The 25,333-nt window shown below is 36.2% G+C and overlaps 1 protein-coding gene and 1 long non-coding RNA gene across 5 annotated transcripts in view; one reads left to right on the top strand and one right to left on the bottom strand.

Annotated features, from left to right (window-relative positions):
* The first annotated feature begins 266 nt into the window (after window positions 1-266).
* LOC107596178 (uncharacterized) lies at window positions 267-19,493 on the top strand. Its single transcript, XR_001610338.1, has 3 exons — window positions 267-1,213; window positions 10,542-10,545; window positions 19,482-19,493. It is a non-coding gene; the product is annotated as an uncharacterized lncRNA (long non-coding RNA).
* Window positions 2,606-25,333, bottom strand: part of LOC107596175 (transportin-1-like) — a 26,949-nt gene continuing 4,221 nt past the window's right edge. For 2 of the 4 annotated variants that reach the window (XM_016286849.1, XM_016286848.1), the window contains 18 exons: window positions 24,622-24,771; window positions 24,006-24,112; window positions 15,687-15,820; window positions 14,128-14,209; window positions 13,821-13,943; window positions 13,272-13,390; window positions 13,049-13,109; window positions 12,421-12,592; window positions 12,153-12,305; window positions 11,218-11,443; window positions 10,926-11,097; window positions 9,074-9,160; window positions 8,500-8,649; window positions 8,203-8,361; window positions 6,334-6,421; window positions 6,129-6,227; window positions 5,947-6,042; window positions 2,606-3,262 (listed from right to left, as the gene is read on the bottom strand). In XM_016286849.1, coding sequence (XP_016142335.1) covers window positions 2,994-3,262; window positions 5,947-6,042; window positions 6,129-6,227; window positions 6,334-6,421; window positions 8,203-8,361; window positions 8,500-8,649; window positions 9,074-9,160; window positions 10,926-11,097; window positions 11,218-11,443; window positions 12,153-12,305; window positions 12,421-12,592; window positions 13,049-13,109; window positions 13,272-13,390; window positions 13,821-13,943; window positions 14,128-14,209; window positions 15,687-15,820; window positions 24,006-24,112; window positions 24,622-24,771 — 2,447 coding nt within the window. In that variant the 3' untranslated portion in view covers window positions 2,606-2,993. Of the gene's footprint in view, window positions 3,263-5,323; window positions 6,043-6,128; window positions 6,228-6,333; window positions 6,422-8,202; window positions 8,362-8,499; window positions 8,650-9,073; window positions 9,161-10,925; window positions 11,098-11,217; window positions 11,444-12,152; window positions 12,306-12,420; window positions 12,593-13,048; window positions 13,110-13,271; window positions 13,391-13,820; window positions 13,944-14,127; window positions 14,210-15,686; window positions 15,821-24,005; window positions 24,113-24,621; window positions 24,772-25,333 lie in introns of those variants that run through there. The other 2 variants (XM_016286850.1, XM_016286851.1) reach the window with 2 other exon arrangements.

Genomic DNA, 25,333 nt, shown 5'->3' with positions numbered 1-25,333 from the left:
ATATATATATATATATATATATATATATATACATATATATATATATATATATATATATACATATATATATATATAAATTGTGTAGCAGGTACATATTTGATCTTAAAGATAATCCAAATGCATCATTTGAAATTACTTTGCACTTAACATAAAAAAAATAAAAACTTGCACAAAATTCGAATCAGACTGTATTTCCAAAGTTGTCAATATACCTTCATATTTAATACCTTTGAAATTCATTAGACAAATAATGTAATCAGTGATTTTTGAAAAGTGTTTATTCTTATCAATGCACAGATCCAAGCAGTGAAACAAACTCACGTCCATAACAATGTCATACAAATATCATTACAAAATTTCTACAGTACAATATATATTCTTTGCATGATCCAAAATATTTGGTGGCCCCTAAAAATGATTACTTTCTATATTTGAATCTTTCTTCAAAATCAGATTATAAAATAAAAGTGGAAAAATCACTATAAATTAAATTAAATTGCTCTCGGACCAGAAAAGGGAGCTTTAGAGCAAAATTTGACTTCATTATAACATTTTCTTGATTTCCACACATAGACCTATACAGGTGCAGTCTGGGGTGGGGACACAACATTTAGATTTTTACATTTTGTACTTCACAAAAAGAAAAGACGACAAAACAATTAAAAAAGTAAAACCATTAGATTCATTACTCCAAGTCTCGTGGCCATATTTATACCCCCACCCCCGGAAAACTTCAAGGTGGTACAGTATTTACTGCATATTTCATAAATAACGAATGTTCACATACATAAGGGCCAGTTACTTCCATTTTATCCCCACATGAAGTATCCTATTTAAGTGTCCATTAACGGATATCTCCTCTAATAAAAAACAAAACAAACGTTTTACATTCTTTTACGAGGAGACAATGACAAAAATATGCCCGTTAGAAAGGATATTCACTAGCAGCTGAATGGATTACAGTGAATTGCTCTATTATTATTATCATTATTATTATTATGAAACATGGGAGCCTGAACAGTGAGGAAAGGCATTCATAAAAATAAAACTTTTAAAAAACACACAGCAAAGAAAAAAAATAAAAGGTAAACATACCTCCTGAGGTCTCTACAACATAATATATTCAAGTAGAAAATTACAACACATAGCAGCATTCATAAGTGTAAGACGACACACTTAACATTCATAATATCTGCCTACATCTTGTTTCTTTGTTTGTTCTTTTCATTTTTTTTAGTCAGAACAATCTCCGAGCTTTCTTATTGGTTACAAATGCAAAACAGCTGGAATGTGACAGACAAACTGAAGAAACTAAAAACACTTTGCAGAAATACACCTTCACAACAGACTCACAAACACCTGACAGTATCCCGTGGTGTTCAGATTTCTAAATCTTCTTACAGCCTTGAAGGTTTGACCTCTCAGCTGCTTCGGTTTGAATCCATAACTTACACTTGAAAGAACCATTTCACTGGCTTCCAGATGAGTATGAACATCAGTCTTGTCTGTCTGAGATAGCAACTTTGAAACGCAAAGTTTTTAATACCTAAATCCTCACACTCTGGGATACATTCAGGCATTTTAAGGCTTGCTACTATTCACATGAGGGACACAAATACTGCCTCCACGAGCACTGAACTGTCCAGGAATATACACAACACAACATGGGACATTCATGCAGGAGGAAACGAAACGAAATAAAACAAGTCACAAAAGCAATACGTGGATGGAAAACACGTCACATATTGTGTATGTGTGGAAAAAATGCATTATTAAAACTAGTCTGTATGAGGGGTGCTAAAAAAAACAGATTGCTCAATGGGCCACCAACATGCACAAAATCAAACAAATGACATCCAGATTGAAAAAAAAAAGATATCACAAGCATCTTCAAATTCATGCTCTGAGCAAACTAAGCAAAAAGAAATCGCTGATGTATGTCTCAAATGTGAACAATATGTGCGTTTAGGGTTCACTAGTTTGGATCCATGTCAAGCCACGCTGGAAATCAGAAAGTGAGACTCGGGAACATTAAAGCCTCGTACAGAGTGATAGAGCACTTTGTTTGAACCATTCAAACATCTTCACTACGTTAATATGGAGTCTTCCCTCTCGCTTTGCGCATGCTAACTAAAAATAAAGTTATGCAGTTATTCAGATTTTTATTCCTTTATCTTTGCATCACTGCCGACTAAAGCATTTGCAAAGATGAAAACCCTTTCACTATCAATGACATGAGAGGAGTTACATTTCTACAGTTACGCTGTGTTACCTTTTAGACGGAGCCTCTAAAATATGGTACGTTTTTAGCATTTACCGTCTTTAAATATTTACCGTCTACTGCTGTGCATAGCTGGCACACAAAACACGGTCTGCACACTTTCATGCAGTCGAGCTATACCCTACATCACCCCATGCATAGGACTTACACTTTGCGCCCAGTTGAGATTTACGTTACACCCACCCCTAAATGATACAGTCCAGAAAATAAACAAAACCTGTTTTTTTTAGAAGCTTTCAGAGCTTGTCTCCAGGCACTTTCCTACAGAGTTTACACATATCTTCGTGTCACTGTTTTTTTGTTGTTGGAGAAATGCTTTTTAAAGAAGCTTTTCCATTTCTCTTCTTTTTATCCATTTAACTAGCACTTCCGTTTCCTAAAACCAGCAAGCATTTGATATTACCCCATGCACTCAATTAGTAGTTAGATAGCGACAATAAAAGACGAAAACAGAAGTGAAAACTGAAATAAATCAATTGAGAATACATGAAGGTGCTACTGAGGCAAATTAAACGACAAGACCTAGAGGGACAGGGTTAGTCACATGGTTGGCAATGATTTAGACTGAATCATACAGAACAGAGAGAAAGGTAGAGAGAAAGATAAGGACACCTTCCCTCAAATGTCTTGAATAGGCCTCCTACCATGTCTTCTTGCTCAGTCGCTTTCACAAGAAAATATAAATATAATGCTGGTGAAATTTATGCTGCATTTACAAAATCCTGGCCGTTTCTATACTAGCACAAGGCGTGAAGAAAAGCAGGAGCCTTTTCAAGAACACTGGGACAAGGTTTGGAGAGAGATTGAGCGAGTGAGAGAAAGAAAGAGAGAGAAGCGTAGGGAGAAAAGCCAGAAGATAGACAGAAAGAGGGAATGAATGAAATAAAAGATTGAATAATACACACCAGGGTCTTATAAACTGCTGTAGCATGGGTGCCACCTCTTGAGGACAAACGTAACCAAGACGACCAATTGTTATTGCTAAGGTAACGCAATCACGGTTATACAGCACCAAACGCCAACCAAGACATGAGCGAATGAGGGGGGAGGAAAAAACAAAAAGAAACAAACAAACAAACAAACAAACAGACAACTCAGAAACAGAACTCAACAGAATCTGTGTATGAGAATAAACACAAGATTTCACTAGTGCTCTTCACAGCCCCAGACTACAGGGTCAAATGTAAAATATGACACTAAGAAAACATAGATCTCGTTTAAGGGAGGAGTCTTAGAAAACACGGCTTCTCTACAGCTCAGAGTTACAGAGAAACTTTCATGTTTTGTTTCAAGTGTCTGCCAAATTCATGTAACATCTGTATGTGATTTTTATGTGGTGCTTTTCCCCCAAATCCCTGTATTACAGAGTGAAGACTACAGAAAACAATCTTGTTTTCTAAGATTTTCTCCCTTAAACTCACAAAAATTTCTTCAGTAGAACAGAAAAGTCTTGTCTTTCTTTCTGTCTCTTTTGTTTCTTTAAGAAATGCATATTACGCCAAGCGAACTACATGGAGAGGACTAGATTCCACCGGGATCTTAAGAGGCACAGAGGAAGGAGACCTAAGTTTAAGAGACACAAAACTATGCAACATTCTCATTAAAGACAGGCATTTATGAACAGTCCAATGAGACATGCAGAAAGCAGATGATTGGCTCATTAGAGAACGCAGTTCAGTGCAGGATGGGCTGATTCAAAGAATCTGAAACACAGTTAAGCACTGTTCACCATTATTATTTTAATTAGTAATTAAATCGATGATCAAATACTCACAAATTGAACAAACTCAACATTGTCACATTGATGTAAAACCTGCAGCATAAAGAAGAAATACACTACCATTCAAATGTTTGGGGTCTGTAAGATATTTCAATGTTTTTGAAAGAAGTCTCTTGTGCTTTATTTGATCAAAAATACAGTAAAAAAAAACTGTAATATTGTTAAATATTATTAGAAATTAAAAAGACCGTTTTCCATTTTATACTGTAATTTATTCCTGTGATGGCAAAGCTGAATTTTCAGCAGCCATTACTCCAGTCTTCAGTGTCACATGATCCTTATGCTGATTTGGTCAATGTTGAAAACCGTTTTGGTGCTTAATATTTTTGTGGAAACGTGATACATTTTTACATTCTTAAGTTTAAAAGATAGAAAAAAGTCTTTACTGTTACTTTTGATCAATTGAATACATTCTTGCTGAATAAAAGTATTAATTTCTTTCTTTAAAAAAAAAATCGTACTCAACCCAATCTTTTGAACAGTAGTGTGTTAATAGACTCGCACTTAAAACTGTCTAAAAATGATCAGTATGGATTTGCCTATGCCACACGCTTGCTTCTAATTTTTAAAAGGACTTTGTAAAAGTCTTTGCAACATGAATAATCAAGATATCAGCAATCCTGCATCAAACATTAGCCGTCCTTAACTAAACAACATTCAACATCTATTGGCAGATATGCATTCACATTGAAAAATAAAAGAAACTAAAACAACAGAAATAAATCGACAAACAGGAACACATCTACAAGTACCCTTGTTTCTGTGGGAGTGTCTTCACCCTCATTTAAGAAAAATAAACATCAATCTCAGCAGCCATTACGGCTCAGTCTAGAGCTTCATTTCGAGCAGTCCAATCAGAGTGGAGTGTAACTGGGAAATTATTTGCGAGGTACAGGTGCTATAAATTCATCTAAACACCACAAAACAGATTTAGATCTGAGATTTCTCTGAAATAAATGGAAAAAAATACTATTTAAGGTTCAAATCTTCAAGTAAAAATGTTCAAATCAAAGACAGCAGGTCTTAAAACTCCTCTCAAGGTTGGTTTACATTCGTCATTGTTTGTTTGTAATATCTCACTGACTGATGCTTGTAACCTCATTACGGTGATCTACTCGCTAACATGGAACTCACTGTTCTATTAATCCACTTCAGTCAGTACCATGGCTGGACTGTTACAAGGTCTGTTCTATTCATATTTGAAGACAGGATATGCTGAGGGAACTCAGCTGACTTTGTATATAATTCGAGCAGTCCAATCAGAGTGGAGTGTAACTGGGAAATTATTTGCGAGGTACAGGTGCTATAAATTCATCTAAACACCACAAAACAGATTTAGATCTGAGATTTCTCTGAAATAAATGGAAAAAAAATACTATTTAAGGTTCAAATCTTCAAGTAAAAATGTTCAAATCAAAGACAGCAGGTCTTAAAACTCCTCTCAAGGTTGGTTTACATTCGTCATTGTTTGTTTGTAATATCTCACTGACTGATGCTTGTAACCTCATTACGGTGATCTACTCGCTAACATGGAACTCACTGTTCTATTAATCCACTTCAGTCAGTACCATGGCTGGACTGTTACAAGGTCTGTTCTATTCATATTTGAAGACAGGATATGCTGAGGGAACTCAGCTGACTTTGTATATAGAAAAAATTGCTCCTATTCTTATTCACTACACTGTTACCCAGAATACTGTGCACTGGTAGAGATTTTCACATCAAGTATCCTAAAACCTTTATCAAACCTTGTAAGGTTCACTTCCTGGAGTTTGAATGGAGATTAATAAGCACTGCGGAATGGGGACTAGGAGAGTTTGGGAAAAGGAGAGGGTGGAAACCTCTTATGAGGGGTCAGCCTGGTCTAGTACCCCTCAGATGGTACCTGTATTCTCCAGTAGTGTCTTGGGTGTGTTGGGTCTGTTTATGATCTCCACAAGCTGCTGTAAAACCACCGGGACATACGGCTGCATCTCAGAACCTGAGCAGAGAGAACTAGCATGTTAACCTTGAAGGTATGATGAAATTAGAGAAATTAATAACCGAAGATGATGATGAAACTCTCACCCATTTGAATGGATATTTCTCCAATGGCCCATGTTGCATTGTTGCAGACTGATATCAATTCTGGGTTCAGGTTTGAGCCTAAGATAGGCATGAAGTTAGCTAGAAAGGAGAGATTAGCACAAACAAATCAAAGTTTAAGTGCCTGAAGGTAAACAGAGATGGATCAAACTGAGAAAGTGTCAGTCAGTAAATAATAACTCCATACCAATGCAAGGTTTGACATGCTGGAAGCAGGCTTTGGTCAGATCTCCTAACAGAGCAAAAGAACTCTGCCGAACCTCTGGCATTTTATCCTGAGAAAATACAACCATCAAAAGATTACCATTGTCACATTAGATTTCTCATACCTGCACGTCCACACAAATAGTTTGTGGAGTTTGCATTATTTGCATCTCTTGCAATTCATCTGCAGCAGGCAAATGCAAATGTCATTCTGTGTATGTAAAGATTAGATGGTAAATTCAGAGAGACAAATACATTATACAGAGATGAAGTTGTTTTCTATACCTCAGTCGTTACCTATATAAAGTGGCAAACCGCTGCCGCTAGTACACACTGTGGCACTCATGTTGACACAAACATACAATGGTTTAGATCCAAAGTGTTTTCAACAATGATTATAATAATAAATGTTTCTTGAGCAGCAAATTTAGAGTGATTTCTGAAGGATCATGTGACACTGAAGACTGGAGTAATGACTGCTGAAAATTCAGTTTGCCATCAAAGGAATACTTTACATTTTAAAATATATTAAAATAAAATGTATTAAGTATATTAAATAAAATATATTAGGTTAAACATACCATGCCTCAGTGCTACAATGTCTTGCTATGCTCTATAGTTACCTGCATGCACTGGTACATGAGAGTGAGAATGTTGCTACGGGCAACTAGCTGTTCAATGTTCCCTCCAAGACCCTCCGCTAATCCGCTGAGCAGATCCAGAGCCACAATCATGAAATCTTTATCAGGCGCTTCATGAAACTCAGGCTGACTCTGGTGGAGCTGTGAGACAGAGAAAGAGATCAAGTGATATTCACTATGATGGATTAAAGCAATCCTTGTTTTGATTCTAAATTATGTGCATTTCTTATTTTGCAACCTTTTCCACACTCTAGTAGTTTTTTAAGCTGACAGTATTACCGAGAGATGAGGGGGTTTGTGTGTATTTGTGTGGCTTCTCACCACAGCCTGGGCGAGTGTTTTCTGGACCAGGTTGACACAGCGCTGGTAGACAGGTTCACAGTATGGCAGGAAGCCGCTCTGCAGGGCAGTGGCCACAGATGAGAGACACTGAAAGAGGAATCAACATAGAGTCATAATCAGGTACATGCATCAAAATGCTGGATTCAGAACAATACTAATATTTCCTGTGACTTCTGCTGAAATAGCTTTTCTCTGCTGGTTTTTCCAAATTGTTTATTTGTGCACACATACATATTGTTCAAAAGTTTGGGTTCAGCAAGATTTTTTTTCAGTAAGTTTGTATTTGAAAGTGGATACATTTTTTCAGAATTCTTTGATGAATAGAAAGCATTTATTTGAAATAGAATGTTTTGAAACATTATAAATGTATTTACTGTCACTTTTGAATGATTTAAAGAGTCCTTGCTGGCTTAAAGTATTAATTTCCTTCAAAGAAATTAAATTAAATACATTCTTACTATGTAAAGATTAGATGGTAAATTCAGAGAGACAAATACATTATACAGAGATGAAGTTGTTTTCTATACCTCAGTCGTTACCTATATAAAGTGGCAAACCGCTGCCGCTAGTACACATGAGTAGTGGCACTCATGTTGACACAAACATACAATGGTTTAGATCCAAAGTGTTTTCAACAATGATTATAATAATAAATGTTTCTTGAGCAGCAAATTTAGAGTGATTTCTGAAGGATCATGTGACACTGAAGACTGGAGTAATGACTGCTGAAAATTCAGTTTGCCATCAAAGGAATACTTTACATTTTAAAATATATTAAAATAAAATGTATTAAGTATATTAAATAAAATATATTAGGTTAAACATACCATGCCTCAGTGCTACAATGTCTTGCTATGCTCTATAGTTACCTGCATGCACTGGTACATGAGAGTGAGAATGTTGCTACGGGCAACTAGCTGTTCAATGTTCCCTCCAAGACCCTCCGCTAATCCGCTGAGCAGATCCAGAGCCACAATCATGAAATCTTTATCAGGCGCTTCATGAAACTCAGGCTGACTCTGGTGGAGCTGTGAGACAGAGAAAGAGATCAAGTGATATTCACTATGATGGATTAAAGCAATCCTTGTTTTGATTCTAAATTATGTGCATTTCTTATTTTGCAACCTTTTCCACACTCTAGTAGTTTTTTAAGCTGACAGTATTACCGAGAGATGAGGGGGTTTGTGTGTATTTGTGTGGCTTCTCACCACAGCCTGGGCGAGTGTTTTCTGGACCAGGTTGACACAGCGCTGGTAGACAGGTTCACAGTATGGCAGGAAGCCGCTCTGCAGGGCAGTGGCCACAGATGAGAGACACTGAAAGAGGAATCAACATAGAGTCATAATCAGGTACATGCATCAAAATGCTGGATTCAGAACAATACTAATATTTCCTGTGACTTCTGCTGAAATAGCTTTTCTCTGCTGGTTTTTCCAAATTGTTTATTTGTGCACACATACATATTGTTCAAAAGTTTGGGTTCAGCAAGATTTTTTTTCAGTAAGTTTGTATTTGAAAGTGGATACATTTTTTCAGAATTCTTTGATGAATAGAAAGCATTTATTTGAAATAGAATGTTTTGAAACATTATAAATGTATTTACTGTCACTTTTGAATGATTTAAAGAGTCCTTGCTGGCTTAAAGTATTAATTTCCTTCAAAGAAATTAAATTAAATACATTCTTACTGACCCCAAATTTTTGAACAGTAGTTTATATAAATTAAGTGTTAGATAACTACCTCCAGTAAGGGAAAGAGATCTTTATCTTCATCTTTTAGCTGGTTCCATTTTTGAATCAATGGAGGCATCAGCATCTGAATATATTCCTGCACACAGAGCACACACATACAGTAGTCATACATGTGTTGAGGGCTGTCGCTAGTGGGGAGAAAGGTCTAGGGGTGTCGCAAAATATCGCCATCGTGTTAATTAGGGGTGTCGCAATATGCCGGTATTGGCCATATTTAAAAATTAATAATACACATAGGACAATATGACACATAATAACCCAGTGCCAGCGCCATTAATTAACTCTAACTCTCACATGTCATTTGTTTCATTCATACTCGACGCCGGAGGGCGCCCTCGCACAGAAAGTCCACAAGCAAGATTCATAGGAGTAATAGAACTTATGACGTTCCAGGAAATCCCTGTAGGCATCCAGCTATTGCTGTAGATGAGTAAAATGCAGAAGAAATGTTTTATCTGATTAAACATGAAGACAGTCAACACAGGATTGCAACAGTATGTGGTTTGTCTTGTTTTCAAGCCATCTTATTTTAATATACAAGGTAAAGTATTTATAAGGTATTGCTAATCGACATAGCATTTATCACTGTATAGAATATTATTAAACAGGGGTTGGCAACCTTTAAGACATTAAGTGCCATTTTTCATTTTTCTGGTTAACCACTTTTTGTGGCCACGATAATAGTGTAATGAAAAATCTGATATTTCTACCGACTGCCCGAGTCAGCATGAAAGGTTCTCAGGACAGTTTACGGGCCACTGCTGCACATCGTCACGAAAGCTTATCATTTGCACGTGTTTTTAAGCCTTGCCAATTTAAACATTTAAGAGATTTTAAAGCATTCAAGCACAAGAAGACACGAAAGAACTCAACTGAGTACTTCCGTGCTGTGTTCAGTGCGCACACAGAGAGCTGCAAACACCGAATTGAGTTCTCTTTCACATCTTCTTGAGCATGAACGAACAAATACACCTAGCCATTTTTAATGGCTGAACTCCGAATTGAGCCGTGAACTCCGAATTGAGTATTGTTTTCTTGTGCTTGAATGGGCAAATACATGCAAAATTATGTTGAAATACCAATCTTGGCGAGTATCCTCGAAAAACTCATGGTTATGTCTAAAGTGAACGTAAACAGTTGAGAAACTAATCGGACGTGTGTCATTATATTGGATCCATGCATTGTATCTTAAAGTGATCGCACCTAATTTATTAGCTGCTGTCAGTGTCCTTATGTTAATACAAGAAAAAACATTATTTTCATAATTATTATTAATTATAAATTAATTATTATATTTAATTTATACAGTGAAGACTATGCAATGCTATTTTACATTTGATTATTTGGTTTCTGTGCCTGAACTTTATTTATTTGTGCTATTTTCAAACAGGGCCCGCGGATACAACCTGTACCGGGGCCCCGCAAACCCCAGCTATGGCCCTGCATGTGTTTATTAGACATGTACAGTCTGTTACTAAAAAAACAAAACAAAAAACAAACAAAAACTAAAAATCCAACATGGCAGACAAAGAGAAATGTAGGATTTAGAATTTGAATTATGTTATTCTATTTATTTTGCAAATACTTTAAACAATTACAAATAGGTAATTGTAATTAAAATTAAATACTTTATCAAATATTTGTGTGTGTGAGAGAGAGAGCTATTTTTTATCTTTACGGTAAACATTGTGAGATTCCATGAGGTTTAATATAATTTAGAATGCTGCTGCAAAAGCACTAGGCAACATGGCAATTGTGTTTGCATGTAACATTCTATCTCTACTCTATGGAATATGTGCCTGATACACAAAGTATTTCTGTGTATTTGATTGTGCAATTACTGGTTTGTTGAGATGGTGGCCCACAGAGTCAGCCAATGTCCCAATAGCGTCATAGAGGATGAGAAGGTTCTTGTGCTGGTATTTACTGAAAGCAAAGACCAACGTATCCAAAATAAAAGCAAGGTACGGCACCAGCTCAGTGCAAGCCTCCTCTTCAAGGGTAGCAAAGGCACTGTGGGAGGAAAATTGAGAGTCAGAGATTAAAAGAGTTGAAGGAAAGCTAAAAAGACACCTCAGGTAAACAAGATGACATGCATGCTTCAAGCAACACAATACTGCGATGCATGCTCACCTGCAGGCGGCCTCTTGGACACGCTTGTTGCTGTCAAGTATCCGTTTGAGTAGTTCAGTCATGAGCGGTTTGAGGTAGATGTCGGAGGGCTGGCTAACAACCCAGTGTGCGTAGCGGCTCAGAGTCCAGCAAGTGATGGATCGAACCAGTGCCTTCTTATCAGACAGACACTGTACCAGATGAGGAATCAACTCTGGCAAGTAAGGGATCATCCCCTGCATACAGCCTAAAGCAAATAAAGAAAATACTTGTCTTCAAAAATAATCATTTAAAAAAAAGCGAGAGATTAAGGTCACACCTTATTCATTCATTTAATAATTAACCAAAACTTGGTGTCTCGTTATTTTTTGAAACTGCTTTGAAAATTACAGTAGACTATAGAAAATAATTAACTATAGAATACAGTAACATGTGTAACACAAACACTGTAAACTAAATTGTTAACCGGTTCCTTTAAGATATAGTTGTATTTTGAAGGAAATTAATTATTTTATTCAGCAAAGATGCACTAATGAATTAAACATGACAGTAAAGGCATTTATAACGTTGTTACCAAAGATTTTGACTTCAAATAAATACTGTTCTTATGAACTTTTCAAAGAATCCCGATCTTTTTTTTTTTTATCACGGTTTTCACAAATAGATTAATCGGCACAACTGTTTTATACTTTTCTATCAGAGAAATAAATGACATTTTAAAATATATTCAAATAGAAAACATTTATTTTCAATTGAAATCATTTTAAAATATGACTGTATCTATGTATTTATGATCAACAGAAAATCCAGCCTTGGTAAACATAAGACACTAAGAAGAAAAATCTTACCGACTGCAAACTTCTGAACATAGTGTAGGTATGTCCATGTTTCCCTTTTTAAATTCTAATGCTTATGCAATGAGTGAATTATAGAATGAATAGAAAATTTTGGAATACCTTCAGCAATGGCTCCCAGTACAAGTATGCCCGACTCTTTAATAAGCCACTCTGGATGGAACAGTAGTTCTTTCAGTAAAGGAAGAATATGCAACAGCAAATCATCTCTGAAAACATTCGCCAGGACATCTAGTGCAGCTGCAGAACATTTCCCTACACACACCAGAAAAAATAATGCAGACAAAAGCAATGTCTCAATGTACGTCCATTTTAAGAAGACCAGGACTTGGCTGAGTCTGTGTCCTTTTTAAAGTGCACTGTTTCTTACTCAAGTTCCAATCTGAGATGGTTTCATCATCATCCAGATCATCTTCATCATCGTCCTCTTCCTCAATGGAGTCTCCCCCCTCGTGTTGTTGGGCCACAGTGCGTGAGCGATGGAACCTTGGCCGAATGTCCTGCTCGTTGTCTGGGATTGCTTCGTCCTCCTCAACGTCACCCTGGAAATCAATTATTCTTAATCTTTATTTATTTAAAAAAACATTTTTTTTTGACAAGCTTACAATCGGCCATCTTTTTAAAAGCACTAATATGTAATTACATGCTTTTAAAATAAATATAAGATACCAATGTATTCTTGATAAAATGCTTTCTGTATTTATTTAGCTGAATATGTACTTTATAACTCAGTTTCTAAAAGACAGGCTAAGATGTGGAAAATAAAATGCTATTAATTTGAATATGACAAATGTAAACAAATTGGCAATGCGGTTTTTTTTTTTTTTCAAATGCGGCTGAGCATCGTAACCAAATCACATGTTTCCTGTGTGTATGAACTCAATGGCAAATCACAGGTGTTTTACTCTTTTATGTTTTATGTTTAGGATGGCATATGAAAAAGTGTCGATTAGTTGATACTCAAAAAAGAAGCTTTAGAACCAGAGAGTGAAACTGACCTTCAACAGGATTATGTCAATCTCAGAGTATTTCATTCCATTCACAAGAACTGGTATCAATCTGTGACAAAAAAGAAAAAACTCTGATGACTGATCATGATAATTTACATCAAATAAGCAGCTTTGCCCTGTTGCAGAACTGTATTATAATTGAACGCATCCACATGAGTTGTTGGTTTTTTTTGTTTTATCAAAAGGACACTGTGTGTTTGTGCATGCTCACTTGGGCAGGTGTCCACACAGAACCTCCTTACACACAGGCTGCTCAGCGAGTGTGAGCCAGAATTCACAGGCCTCCAGAGTGACATTTTCATCCTGATCTTGTGTCCTCTGCAACATGTACTGAAAAACAGAAAAAGGATTTGTGAGTATAAACACATTGGGCCTTATTCATGAAACATGAACAGAGCATATTTGTGTGTAAACTGTTCAAAAAGTAATTTTTACCAACAAAAAAAAAATACACAGAATGTACCATAACGCTTTTATGTACGAACTACACAGAAATTAATTTTTAATTTTGCGTTTCATGAATAAGGCTCATTGATTCTACTTTTACCAAACTAGTTAAAGAAAGTCCACAAGAGGCTGCTGTTCCTTCACTTTGCCTCTGTGTGATTTTCTGACCAAATTTATAAAAACATTTAAATGAAAAAACATTTAGTTATACAAGACAGTAGATAATTCAAGGTCAATGTCACTTTCAGCAATCATGTAATAGAGTTTAGTTACATTAGGTTTTAATGAGGGGTTGAAGAAGGTGTGATCTAACCTCGATGATGTTGTGCATGTGAGGAAGGAGACGGTCTAATCTGACTTCCAAAAGCATGACTAAAGCTCTGCACACATTCTTCCTCACTTCGGGCTCCTCGTCACCTGCCAGTGCAAACAGGTTCTGTGCCACAAAGACACACACATACATATAAAAATATGTTCATTTCTTAGAACTAAACAATGACAACTTCCTCAAAACTGGCATCACAATTCTGGGATCTGGAATAATAGGGTAAGTAAATCATAACGGAATTATCATTTTTGGGTGAACGTCCTATTAAGGTGGCTCATTTTGTAGGTGGTACCTCAATGAAAGGATCTATGTGCAGCATCAGGGCCTGTGTTCTGCTGATGATAAACTGGTTGACACAGGCAATGGCATGAGACCTACAACAGACAACAAGCACAGTACATATATCAAACAAGCCTGAACAACTGTACAGCAAGTAGTAGTTTAAATTAGTGTGACTGGTATTGAAGATAACAATGATATTTTAAAAATTTAATATCGGCATAATGTTACTACACATAAAATAATATTGTAAATAGTCTTGCACTAGTAACTGGATGGATGGATCTGATTGGCAGGTAAACACAGTAGCTGGTGTTATTGCATCTTAATGCTGGTTGCCACTCATCCTAAAATGGAAAAAGACGACGACGCAGTGTGCATCTACTACTGCCACACAAAATAACGTTGGAAAAGAAGCGATAACTGACGAAAACAAGAGGGGGGGTTGCGATTGCAAAATCACGCTCATTGTGTTCCACTATTACCCCCTGTCCGATGCCCCTGTCCAGTCTGATCAATAGTGAGTTCTTTTTGAACACTTTTGCGTAGTTATGGTTACTAACTCTCTCTCCACCTCCCTACACTTGAATTTTTTCAGTGTGATTCATTGGCCAAAAAAAAGGTAAAGCGCACAAAAAGAAAATCTGGTATCATGACAATCCCTGTCTAAATGTATTAATTAAACAATTAAAATTAAAATAAATGGCAGATGGCAGATATAATTGTATTTATTTTAATTAATATTTAAGAAATGTTAAATCATTTGAAAATGGATAATAAAATAAAATTGTAAAATAAACATACTTATACTTTAGATGACAAAGTATTTTCCACAAATAAATAAATATTTTATAAAAATATAATTAAAAAGGAAGTAAACTGTAACCAACAGAGCACTCAGTATTCTGGGAAGTTTGTGTGCATTGGGAATCATATTTTTTCAAATAAATCCAAGGTAACACTCATTTTACATACAGCACACAGTGAAAATGATATGAATATGACAGTGGGCAAATGCATAAAGTGCAGCATAATTTGAAATCACGAATTTATTGTTAAAGCATTAGCACGGACCGAAAGTCACGCAGAGAACACGCGATCATGCAGGTCACATGCACGCTTCACAAGATCTCACAACTGGATTCGACTAAGTTTGCAAGGTTTGTGAAATTAAAATTTCATAAGCCATTCAAAGATTTGTTTAAATTATGTAAATGCGCATTTGCTGAATGCTGACGGCAAACAATAAAGTATTATAATGTTTGCCTTTCTATTACTAATAATATAAAAGCAATCGTTATAATACTTTTTGTATACATTTTAATTCCTTTGTTTAACAGTTCTATCGGATTATTAGACAGACTTCTATCCGTATTAGACAGAACTGTTAACGACGACGGCGATCAAGAGGGAGAATATGAGCGTGCCTCGAACGCATAGGCCAAACAGAAAAACTTATCGGCCGATGCCGATATTTGAAAAATGCCAAATATCGGCCGATATATCGGTCGATCGCTACTCCTCGCAGTTTCAAACATTTGTGCTCCATTAGGGAACACAGGCTTATCTTACCTGATTTTGGGGCTATTGTGCTTGAAGAACTGCAGGAACTTGGGGATCATCACGTTGAGTGGGCGGTCCAGCATGTCACTGTCCAGGATCTCAGCAGAGTCCTCACAGATCTTTTGCAGGGCTCCAAAAGCCCCCTGAAAAGACAAACACAGCAGGAATGAACAGACAAATCATACCTATTTCCCCTTCTCACTGAACAACCTCAAATCTTTGATCTAGAACACTTCCATCAAAATCAATCAAACTGACCTAACCAGTCGTCACTGTCACACAGTAACACTGAGGCCTTCAGTTGACAGACACTCCATTTCTATTTTTGGCTTGAAGTGCAGTCAGTGCTGCTGAAAATAAAGTAGAATACTTTTGCTGTTGCCTCAAGCTCACAGCTGACTCATGGAGTGTACATTGTAGGTGACATGCAGATTTAATACAATGCAGACAGCCAAAAACAGCTGTAGGTTAATTTAAGCGAAAATGTAAAGCAGAACATGAGAAATTCTGTAGAGGGAGCAGAAATTACATGATAATATTTAAGTAACTGTACAGTAATGGGTAAAAAAATAAATAAAAAATGTCAACTCTGACATCAATGTACAAGGATGCAACTTGACATTTAAACCACACCTTAACAGAAACAGGAAATAAATGTTTAGGGTAATAAGTAACTGAAATCTTCATGGAAGTAACGTGGGTTCTCGGTAAGTAGTCTGTGTTCAGAAGACACTACAGGTCTGGCTATGTGCATACTTAACAGGTTCGTAGGCTCATTACATAATACACAGACAATAATATGGAAACTACTAGTACTATTACTATTACAGTATTATTATTAACAATACACTGTATACATTAACTATATAGAGCACAAAGGATAAAGTACCAGTTAGGAAATGAGAGGTGTAAAGAGTACCTGAAAACCATACTTGAGTAAAAGTACAGATACCTTACAGCAAAAATTACTCCATTACAAGTTACCAATTCCAAAACAACTTGAGTAAAAGTCTTAGAGTATCTGATTTTCAATCACGTTTATTTTCTAAAACCAAAAAAAAAAAAAAAACACAATATCCTTCAAAAAGGTCTCTTCAGTATAACGGATAAATAAAATAATGTTAAGTAAAATTCAAAACTGGATGTGCTGTTTCGGTCCATTGCTGGCTGCAGTCATGTCCTCATCTCACACCTGTGATTCACAACTACTTGCTAAGGAACTCACAATTACGTAAAGTAGCCTTATTAACAAGTTTGGGTGAGTAAGGACAAAATGCACAAGATATAGGCCTAGTACTCTCAGTGCCCTATAGTTGGCGATATCACTTCTTCTGTAGCAGAAAAAGCTAGGTGCCATGCAAAATGTAATGTTTAACTGCAACACTCAAAAACGAATCTGATGTAGAACAATACCAAAGCCAGACCTTTCAGCAGAGGGACCCACCCAACAACATCAAGCATCCTCCTGATCTCATAGACATTCCACCTGTAAGGAATCTAATCAGGTCACGAGCATAAATGGTGCCGTGGCAACGAGCTGTCTGGCTCGGCTGTCGCTATGGCAACTGTCTCCACTGTCAGCTTCCACTTGGTTGGAGATGGCATATTTTGAGCTAGAGAGCTTAGAGAAAACAACAGAGGAAGCCACCAGTCCCTCAAGGTCAAAACACCAAGTCTTTACATCTATATATATTTATATGCAGTATGTATGTATCTATATACTAGGGCTGTAAAAAGAAATTCGAATTTCGAATATTCGTCGAATTCACAATAAAAATCCACATTCGAATGCAAAAACGGTGTGCGTCAGGAAGCCTTATCAGGGGCACACAAAATGCGATGACGATGTAAGTGTCATTGCATTTGAATGATTTTCATAGCTTATCCAGTTGAAGCCACTAGATGCAGTGCTTCCGAGTTGTTAATTACAAATATTGTGGGAAAAGAGAACATCAATGCGGAGAAGATCTTGTTTACGTCAAAACTGAAACCAAGCCGTTCACACAGAAAACATATTTCACGCATTTTCTAGGACATCCATCACCGTTGCACTCGCACTTGCACAAAGGAGTAGCATGTTTAAAAGCCATGTAAAATTAATGCAAGTTTAACTTTGAAAAAAACATGTCTCGAGACTCTATGGTGGGTTTTTCCCCCATCCCACTGCATCTCATGTTTTTAAATGAAAAATGTATGATTGGCTTTCCGCCCTTTGTATTAAACTATGCATACATACATGATGCGGTTTTGTTTATAGTTGTTTAAAGGGGTGGTTCACTTGAAAGGCTTGATTGTGTTTATGGGGTGCAGTCTAACATGTGTTAATGCTTCGTTTGTTAAAAAAAAACACATTATTTTTCACATAATTTACCTTTATTCCACACCTCTGTGTCCCTTCTCCTCTGAACGCACTGATCATTTCCTGCTTTTATGAAGCCCCTCCCTCAGAAATACACGATGGGCTCTGATTGATTAGCTGGCCCAGTGTGTTGTGATTGGCTAAACGTCCCGCCCCTCAACATAGCGGCATGTGCTCCGGTTGTATTGTAAACAATGACGTCGTCTATATTGCTTATCAATTTGAGCCCGATTGAGACGCAGAGGACATTATTGAAGAGGATCATGCAGAACCTGTGCAAGCACGGCTTTTAATGGTAGGCCTAAGATTTTTGTTTGTTGTTGTCTCATACTTTTAGATACGCTGTTATTTGTAAATGCTACTGCTTCGGTTAGCTTTTAATATACAGTTTTATTCTGATTAATGCTTTAATACAGTTCGGCAACCGCACACGCGTCCATGTATAATGCATCTCATAACTATAGTATGTGAAAATAAGTGTATTCACTGAGCTGATGATCTGAATGAGAGAGAGATGCAGAGTGTGTGCAGAGCAGGGCGAGGCCAGGAACAGTATTAAGAACCGCTGCTTTAGAACATTGATTTTGAAACTTGTGAATCCATTAGAATCGTTAGAAGACAGAATCGCGATTCATATATGAATAGATTTTTACGTGCACCTGTAGTTTTCTCTTCCTCTTCTCTAAAGCAGGGCAGCATGGCCTCGCCCCCTTTGCTGCGTGTTCCCGGAGGCGGGGTTTATGTAAAACTCTGGGTTCTTGACGTAACGGACCCGGGAAGTAACTCATTGTAGTCCCTTACCAGTCGTTTTTGTAGGCATTAAACCGCCAGAATTTTAAAATTAAATTTTTATATCTCCATTTGCATTGAACTTTCAGTTTCGTAACTTTGCAGATATTGTTTATGATCAAAAAGCAACATTACACACTAACTAACATTAAAAAGTGAAATTGCAATCAACCACCCCCTTTAAGCAACTTAATTAATTATAATTGGTTTATAAACATCATTTTAAACATTATGCACTTTTTTTCACAGATAGTCATGTTATCTTATGCTTTGAATAAACGTGCATTAGTAATATTTTCCTCTTGTGGCCTCAGAAGAGAAGCCAAACGCTTTTCTTCACCCTAACTGAAATTATGCATTTTAAATTTGAATATAATTCGAATTTTGACAATATTTAAGTACAAAATTCGAATTTAATTTTTCAGCCAATTTGACAGTCCTACTATATACATATACAAAGACATTGTCTTGGATATCATTAAATATTCACAACAAACAATAAATGGCCTTTGGCGCCTTAGTAATTACTAGCCAAGTCAAGTCACATTTATTTATACAGTATAGCGCTTTATACAATACTGATTGTGTTAAAGCAGCTTTACAGTGTTAAACAGGAAAATAGTTTGTCAATAATGCAAGAAGACAATAACAAAGAGTTATTTTTCAGTGATGTCATCAAATCCGTGTATCATTCGATCATTCGTTTTTTTTATTTAATATTGAAAGTAGAAAAATTAGAAAACGGAAAACGAAAAAGGAGAATTCAGCTTAAATTTGAGTTTTTCGTTCATGGGTGGGAAAATGAATAAACAGCTTGAATATTCGATTTCTACATGTGGGCGGGAATTAAACGCCCCTTTCTGCTGATTGGTCAGCCGAAGATCAAACCGTGCCATCATCAGTTCTTCTGCAGTATCATGCAGCAGAATAATAGTCCTCCACTGCTGCAGTTGTACGGATTAACTGTAAAGTTGCTGAAAATGAAGCCATTTTCTAATTTTTCTACTTTCAATATTAAATCAAAAAACGAATGATCGAATGATACACGGATTTCATCATCCAGTTCACCTTCATATGCATTTCCGCATCAGTTTGCTCATATAACGGCCAGTGAGGGCTGTGGCCACTTTCAGCCAATAAACTATGATTTAAAGGTCAGGAGCATCTTAGCCATAAACAAGATAACAAACGTCATCCCTGTACATTAAACCCATTACAGAAAGCAAAACCACTTCATGCCCAAGCTAAATAAAGTCATCGCCGACATTCTGGAAATGTCTCTCAACTGCTTTAGACTTCATATAGCAATATGAGGACCCACATGGCATGCCACAACCAAACCAGAGGATCACAGCAGTGGATGGATGCTTTCTCCTTTTTACACCCACACACCCACAAAGAGCTAGGCTGTCTGCTGCTTATGTTACCACTTATGTGTCTTTGGAATTAAACTCATGACCTTGTTCCAAGTTCTTTCAAGCTTAGTCAGTTCAGTATTGGTAATGCTTCTAAGCATGTATTTTCTATGTCGGTAAGAGGCACACAAGCACATCTACTTGAACAAAGTATATGTAATAAAGAGATAAAGATTTAAATAACCAAAAGTGTTTACTAAATTATACCAATAACATATTTCAAATAAGCAATACAATTTTACAACAGTGGCATCATACACTTTTCTTCTTTAGCCTAAGTAACACATAAAATAATGTAATTTTCTGATATATACAGTTAATGCACATTCTAGAGTAAATTAACTACTAAGGCAGACGGTGACCATACTGAGCCTTAATTATTCTCCTATTCATTTATCAACGAGTGATCCTTCTCCTTCCCCTTATAATAGAGACTTTAAGCAACAGCCACTGATGGAACGGCAATGGCATTCTGATGTTGTATTGCACATGCACGACTTTAACTATTACGGGAGAACGGCTGATTTGCCGTAGTCGTTACAATGTGACAGATAAGGCAAGTAAATGTTACGTTTCATGGTACACAGCATTGTAATTGCATCAGTATGTGATTCTACCATTAGTCTTTTATTTAATCTGTGTTGATATGTTTTAAAATTAAGCTAATTTTAATGATTATTCCGTTTGTACAAAGATATGTCTGCTGTTAGTAACAACTCAGGTAGCACTGAGACTAGAGATCAGTGGTGTATTGTAACGAAGTAATAATACTTCGTTACAGTACTTAAGCATTTTTTTGGGAGTATCTGTACTTTACTTGAGTTTTTATATTTCAGCCAACTTTTACTTTTAGTCCACTACATTTCCTAATTAAAATGTATACTTTTACTTCGATACATTTCCCCAAAGCATATTCGTTACTTACTACAAAAATAGTCAGAAGTCAGAAGAACACGGACTGCAGGAAAGCAGGTTTGACGAATCAGTGGTCTGGCGCTTGCAAGTTAGACTCCTAAAAACTCCTTTGCTCATGAGCAAACAAGTGCGCGCACAACCGCGGATGATTCATTTTCCTCTCAAGTCGAGTCTGGGGTGTGTGATACAGCATCGTCTGCGATAATATGGTAAGTGATGTTGTAATGATGTGCGATCTGACATTATCAAGTATATCACAGAGAGTGCACGCACAAGATTTATTAGTCTATTAAAACTCAAAATTCAAGGCATTCTAAATTGTAGACGGCAAAAAATGCTTCTGTATGCTTTTTTTATGTTTATATAATTTAATATAGTTAACTTAATCTATATCACACAAAGAGTAGCCTACCGTTTTTCTGCAAATATCAGCATGAACACATTTAATAATCATTTTATACAAGTTCAGTAAAGCAATAAGTGACTTACATTTTACACATTGCTTGTTTTTGCTCAGTTTTGCCAACGAAAATAGTTCCAAACAAAGATCACAGCACTGTTTTGCGTCTCTGAGCAATGGATGGTGTTTACTTATTGAATGAATCAGCTTTTTGAACAAATCGGTTGAATAAATGATTCAGTGATTCACTCATTAACACAGTCAAATGCTTTGTTTCTGAAAGAATCAGCCGTTTGAATGAATTGGTTGAATCTCAATGACTCACTCAATAACAGTCATTTGCTGCCACCTACTGGCGGTTTTAATTTCACATTTCGACTATTTTGTTCATGTTTTAAATTATTTCAAATATCAGTATTCAACGTTTTATGTTAAAAACAAAACATTAGGCCTATTTATGCATCTGTAACTGCAGTTTAAATGCATTCATGTCCCCTTTGAGATACATAAACTGTGTAAATACATCTTATTGCTATTTCAGATGCAGATTCCAGAAATGTTTTCTTATGTTGGAATGAAAGACACTAAATACCGGATGAAGTGCTTCTTATTCTTACCAAAAAATACAAAATGGAAGAAAGAGTTCAAACTGAACACAATCTTGGTACTCAAGCAGTGTATGAACATTTTTTATTTATATTTATTCGCTTCTTTTCCATTTTGCATTTACTTGTACTTTTACTTTCAATACTTAAGTAGGTTTAAGATTTAAAAAATACTTTTCGTGCTTAAGTACAATAAATATCACATACTTTAAGACTTTTACTCAAGTAATATTCTAAACGGTGACTTCAACTTCTACCAAAGTCATTTTCTGGTAAGATATCTATACTTTTACTTGAGTATGGCTTTCAGGTACTTTATACACCACTGCTAGAGATGTTGTGAAGCGAGCAATGGAAGTATTGCCTAAACATTCTCCTCATAAAACTCAATAAATGACTGAATGCCGCGCTATGCCATCTTGTTTGCGGTTGCTAAGTGATTTTTATGTTCTCAGCTATGGCGGTGTAACAGCTTACTTCCGGTCACCATAGCGTTCCATTCGCAGCTTCTGCATGTTCAATACAGGATTCTATCAGTGCTAAATATAGGACATATGATGCATTCACATTTACACATACTGGTAAAAAATGTATAGCCTGAATGCACTGTAAGTCGCTTTAGATAAAAGCGTCTGCTAAATGCATAAAAACATTTTTTTAATTATTATTAAATTATTTACACTATGTCAGAATTATCAATATTATTACCTAATTAAGAGGACAACTCACAGCAAATCAGAGAGCTGTAACTTGTATAAAGCATTCATGTGCTCACAGAACTTGTAATTACTTTATAGCAAGCTCAGTTACAGTAATTCTGACATGGCATAAATGCACCAATCTGTTCAATACAGGATTCTATCAGTGCTAAATATAGGACATATGATGCATTCACATTTACACATACTGGTAAAAATGTATAGCCTGAATGCACTGTAAGTCGCTTTAGATAAAAGCGTCTGCTAAATGCATAAAAACATTTTTTTAATTATTATTAAATTATTTACACTATGTCAGAATTATCAATATTATTACCTAATTAAGAGGACAACTCACAGCAAATCAGAGAGCTGTAACTTGTATAAAGCATTCATGTGCTCACAGAACTTGTAATTACTTTATAGCAAGCTCAGTTACAGTAATTCTGACATGGCATAAATGCACCAATACCAATAGTGACAGATAACACCAGTTTTCAGTGTCACATGATCCTTCAGAAATCATTCTGATAATCAGATTTTAAAAAAATAATAAAATAAAAAATCAATCAATCTTATTATCAATTTTAAAAACAGTTGGTGCTGCTAAATAGTTTTGTGAAAACATTGATACAATTTTCAGAATTCTTTGATGAATAGAAAGTTAAAAAAGAGCAGCATTTATATACTTTACAAACCAAAACTTTGTTGATTATACGATCATCTGAATTAAGATATTACAAAAGGTATGATTTTTTTCAACAAAACGTTAAAACCAAACATCCAGAGCAATAAGAAAACAAATAAATCAACGATAGATATATAGAACCCTGCAGAAGAGTTTGATGAGCACGCCCTGATGACGTAAATTAATTTTACATCACGAAGCCAAGCAGAGAAACCTCCCTGTGAAGGTATGTTGTAATACACATAGATCAGCAAACCTCAATTATAATGCTGAGGCTTTAGATGAGGATGCCTTGAACTACACTACAGTTTTAGACAATGAGTCAGCAACATCCATCAACTTACAGCTCCACTTAGAAGGACAAAGAGAGAGAGAAACATGAGATTACGTGAGATTGAAGAGAAGAAACATGAGAGAGGAGAGAAAGGCCATCACAAAGTGTGTGTTTGTGTGTCTTACTTCACAAGTATTATAGTCCTCTGAGTCCAGAAGTAAACAAAGTTTAGGTAGAAGCTCCGGCCAGTTCTGTAACTCCCCTTTAGAGGCTATAGTTGTGATCAGAATACCTGAGGAACACAAACATATGCACAATAATGCACCATTCAGACCAGCCTATACTGCAGTTCACATAACCAACTGCCAGAAGCAAACATCTACACAAAAACCAAGCTGTTATGCAAATCTGATAACAAAACATTATAATATGTGGACAAATTATACTCAGTTTTTCACTACATTAATCACTGTGTGGGAAAATACTCATAAAAGACTACAAAAAAAACTACATTTTTTAAACCAAATAAACAAAAAGAGGAGGAATGATATTTTACGCTGTCGATGCTAGGTAACCATAGAAACACAGCACTGCATTCCTCATAACAGTCTAATCACAATCACAGAAGGCTAATTTAGGCACACTGTGTATTCTCGGACATAAGAGTCAATAAATGATCTTACATTGAAAGCAACAACACAAAGCCAGACACAGCCCCCAAAGGCATAATATTGTTTGTCATGATGGCAAAAGCTGGGAGCTCAGAGTCACACAGAAAATGCTTTGTCGGTCCATACTCACCCACTGTGGCTCTAATGAGCGGTGAGGAGTCTCCAATGTTCTGCAGACACTCATTTTTGATGAAGTCAGACACGCCGTTTGGGAAGTTCTGGTAATGGGCCTTAACGTTGTTCTTCAAAATGAGACCACTGAGAGACCGAGTGGGCTCATCTATGATAAAGAAAGGATGAAAAGCTTTACTTTCAGACTGGGTAGAAAATACAGCCCTGGGCACAAGACACCGCATTAAAGGGGGAAAAAAAGAAAGAATCAAACAACCACAGGGATAAACAGAAATAGCTGTTCATACTACAAGAATACAATTACAATTAGATTACAAATACAAAACTATTTCAAACTTAAATATGATAAAAATATAATGTAATATACCAATAATTTTGTCAATTACAAAAAAAACATGTTGCTTTAGAAAGTGCTTGAAAATAAAATCTATATATATATATATATATATATATATATATATGCTCCGTGATGTCGTCATGGAGGAGTGGAAGAGGACTCCAGTGGCAACCTGTGAAGCTCTGGTGAACTCCATGCCAAAGAGGGTTAAGGCCGTGCTGGAAAATAATGGTGGCCACACAAGATATTGACACTTTGGGTCCAATTTGGACAGTTTCACTTAGGGTTTACTCACTTTTGTGGCCAGCGGTTTAGACATTAATGGCTGTGTGTTGAGTTATTTTGAGGGGACAGCAAATTTACACTGTTATAC

This window comes from Sinocyclocheilus grahami, unplaced genomic scaffold, assembly GCF_001515645.1.
Source record: "Sinocyclocheilus grahami isolate Dianchi unplaced genomic scaffold, SAMN03320097.WGS_v1.1 scaffold215.1, whole genome shotgun sequence".
Taxonomy (NCBI): Eukaryota; Metazoa; Chordata; class Actinopteri; order Cypriniformes; family Cyprinidae; genus Sinocyclocheilus; species Sinocyclocheilus grahami.
Note: the sequence above shows the minus strand (reverse complement) of the source record. Positions and strands in the feature narration are given on the sequence as shown.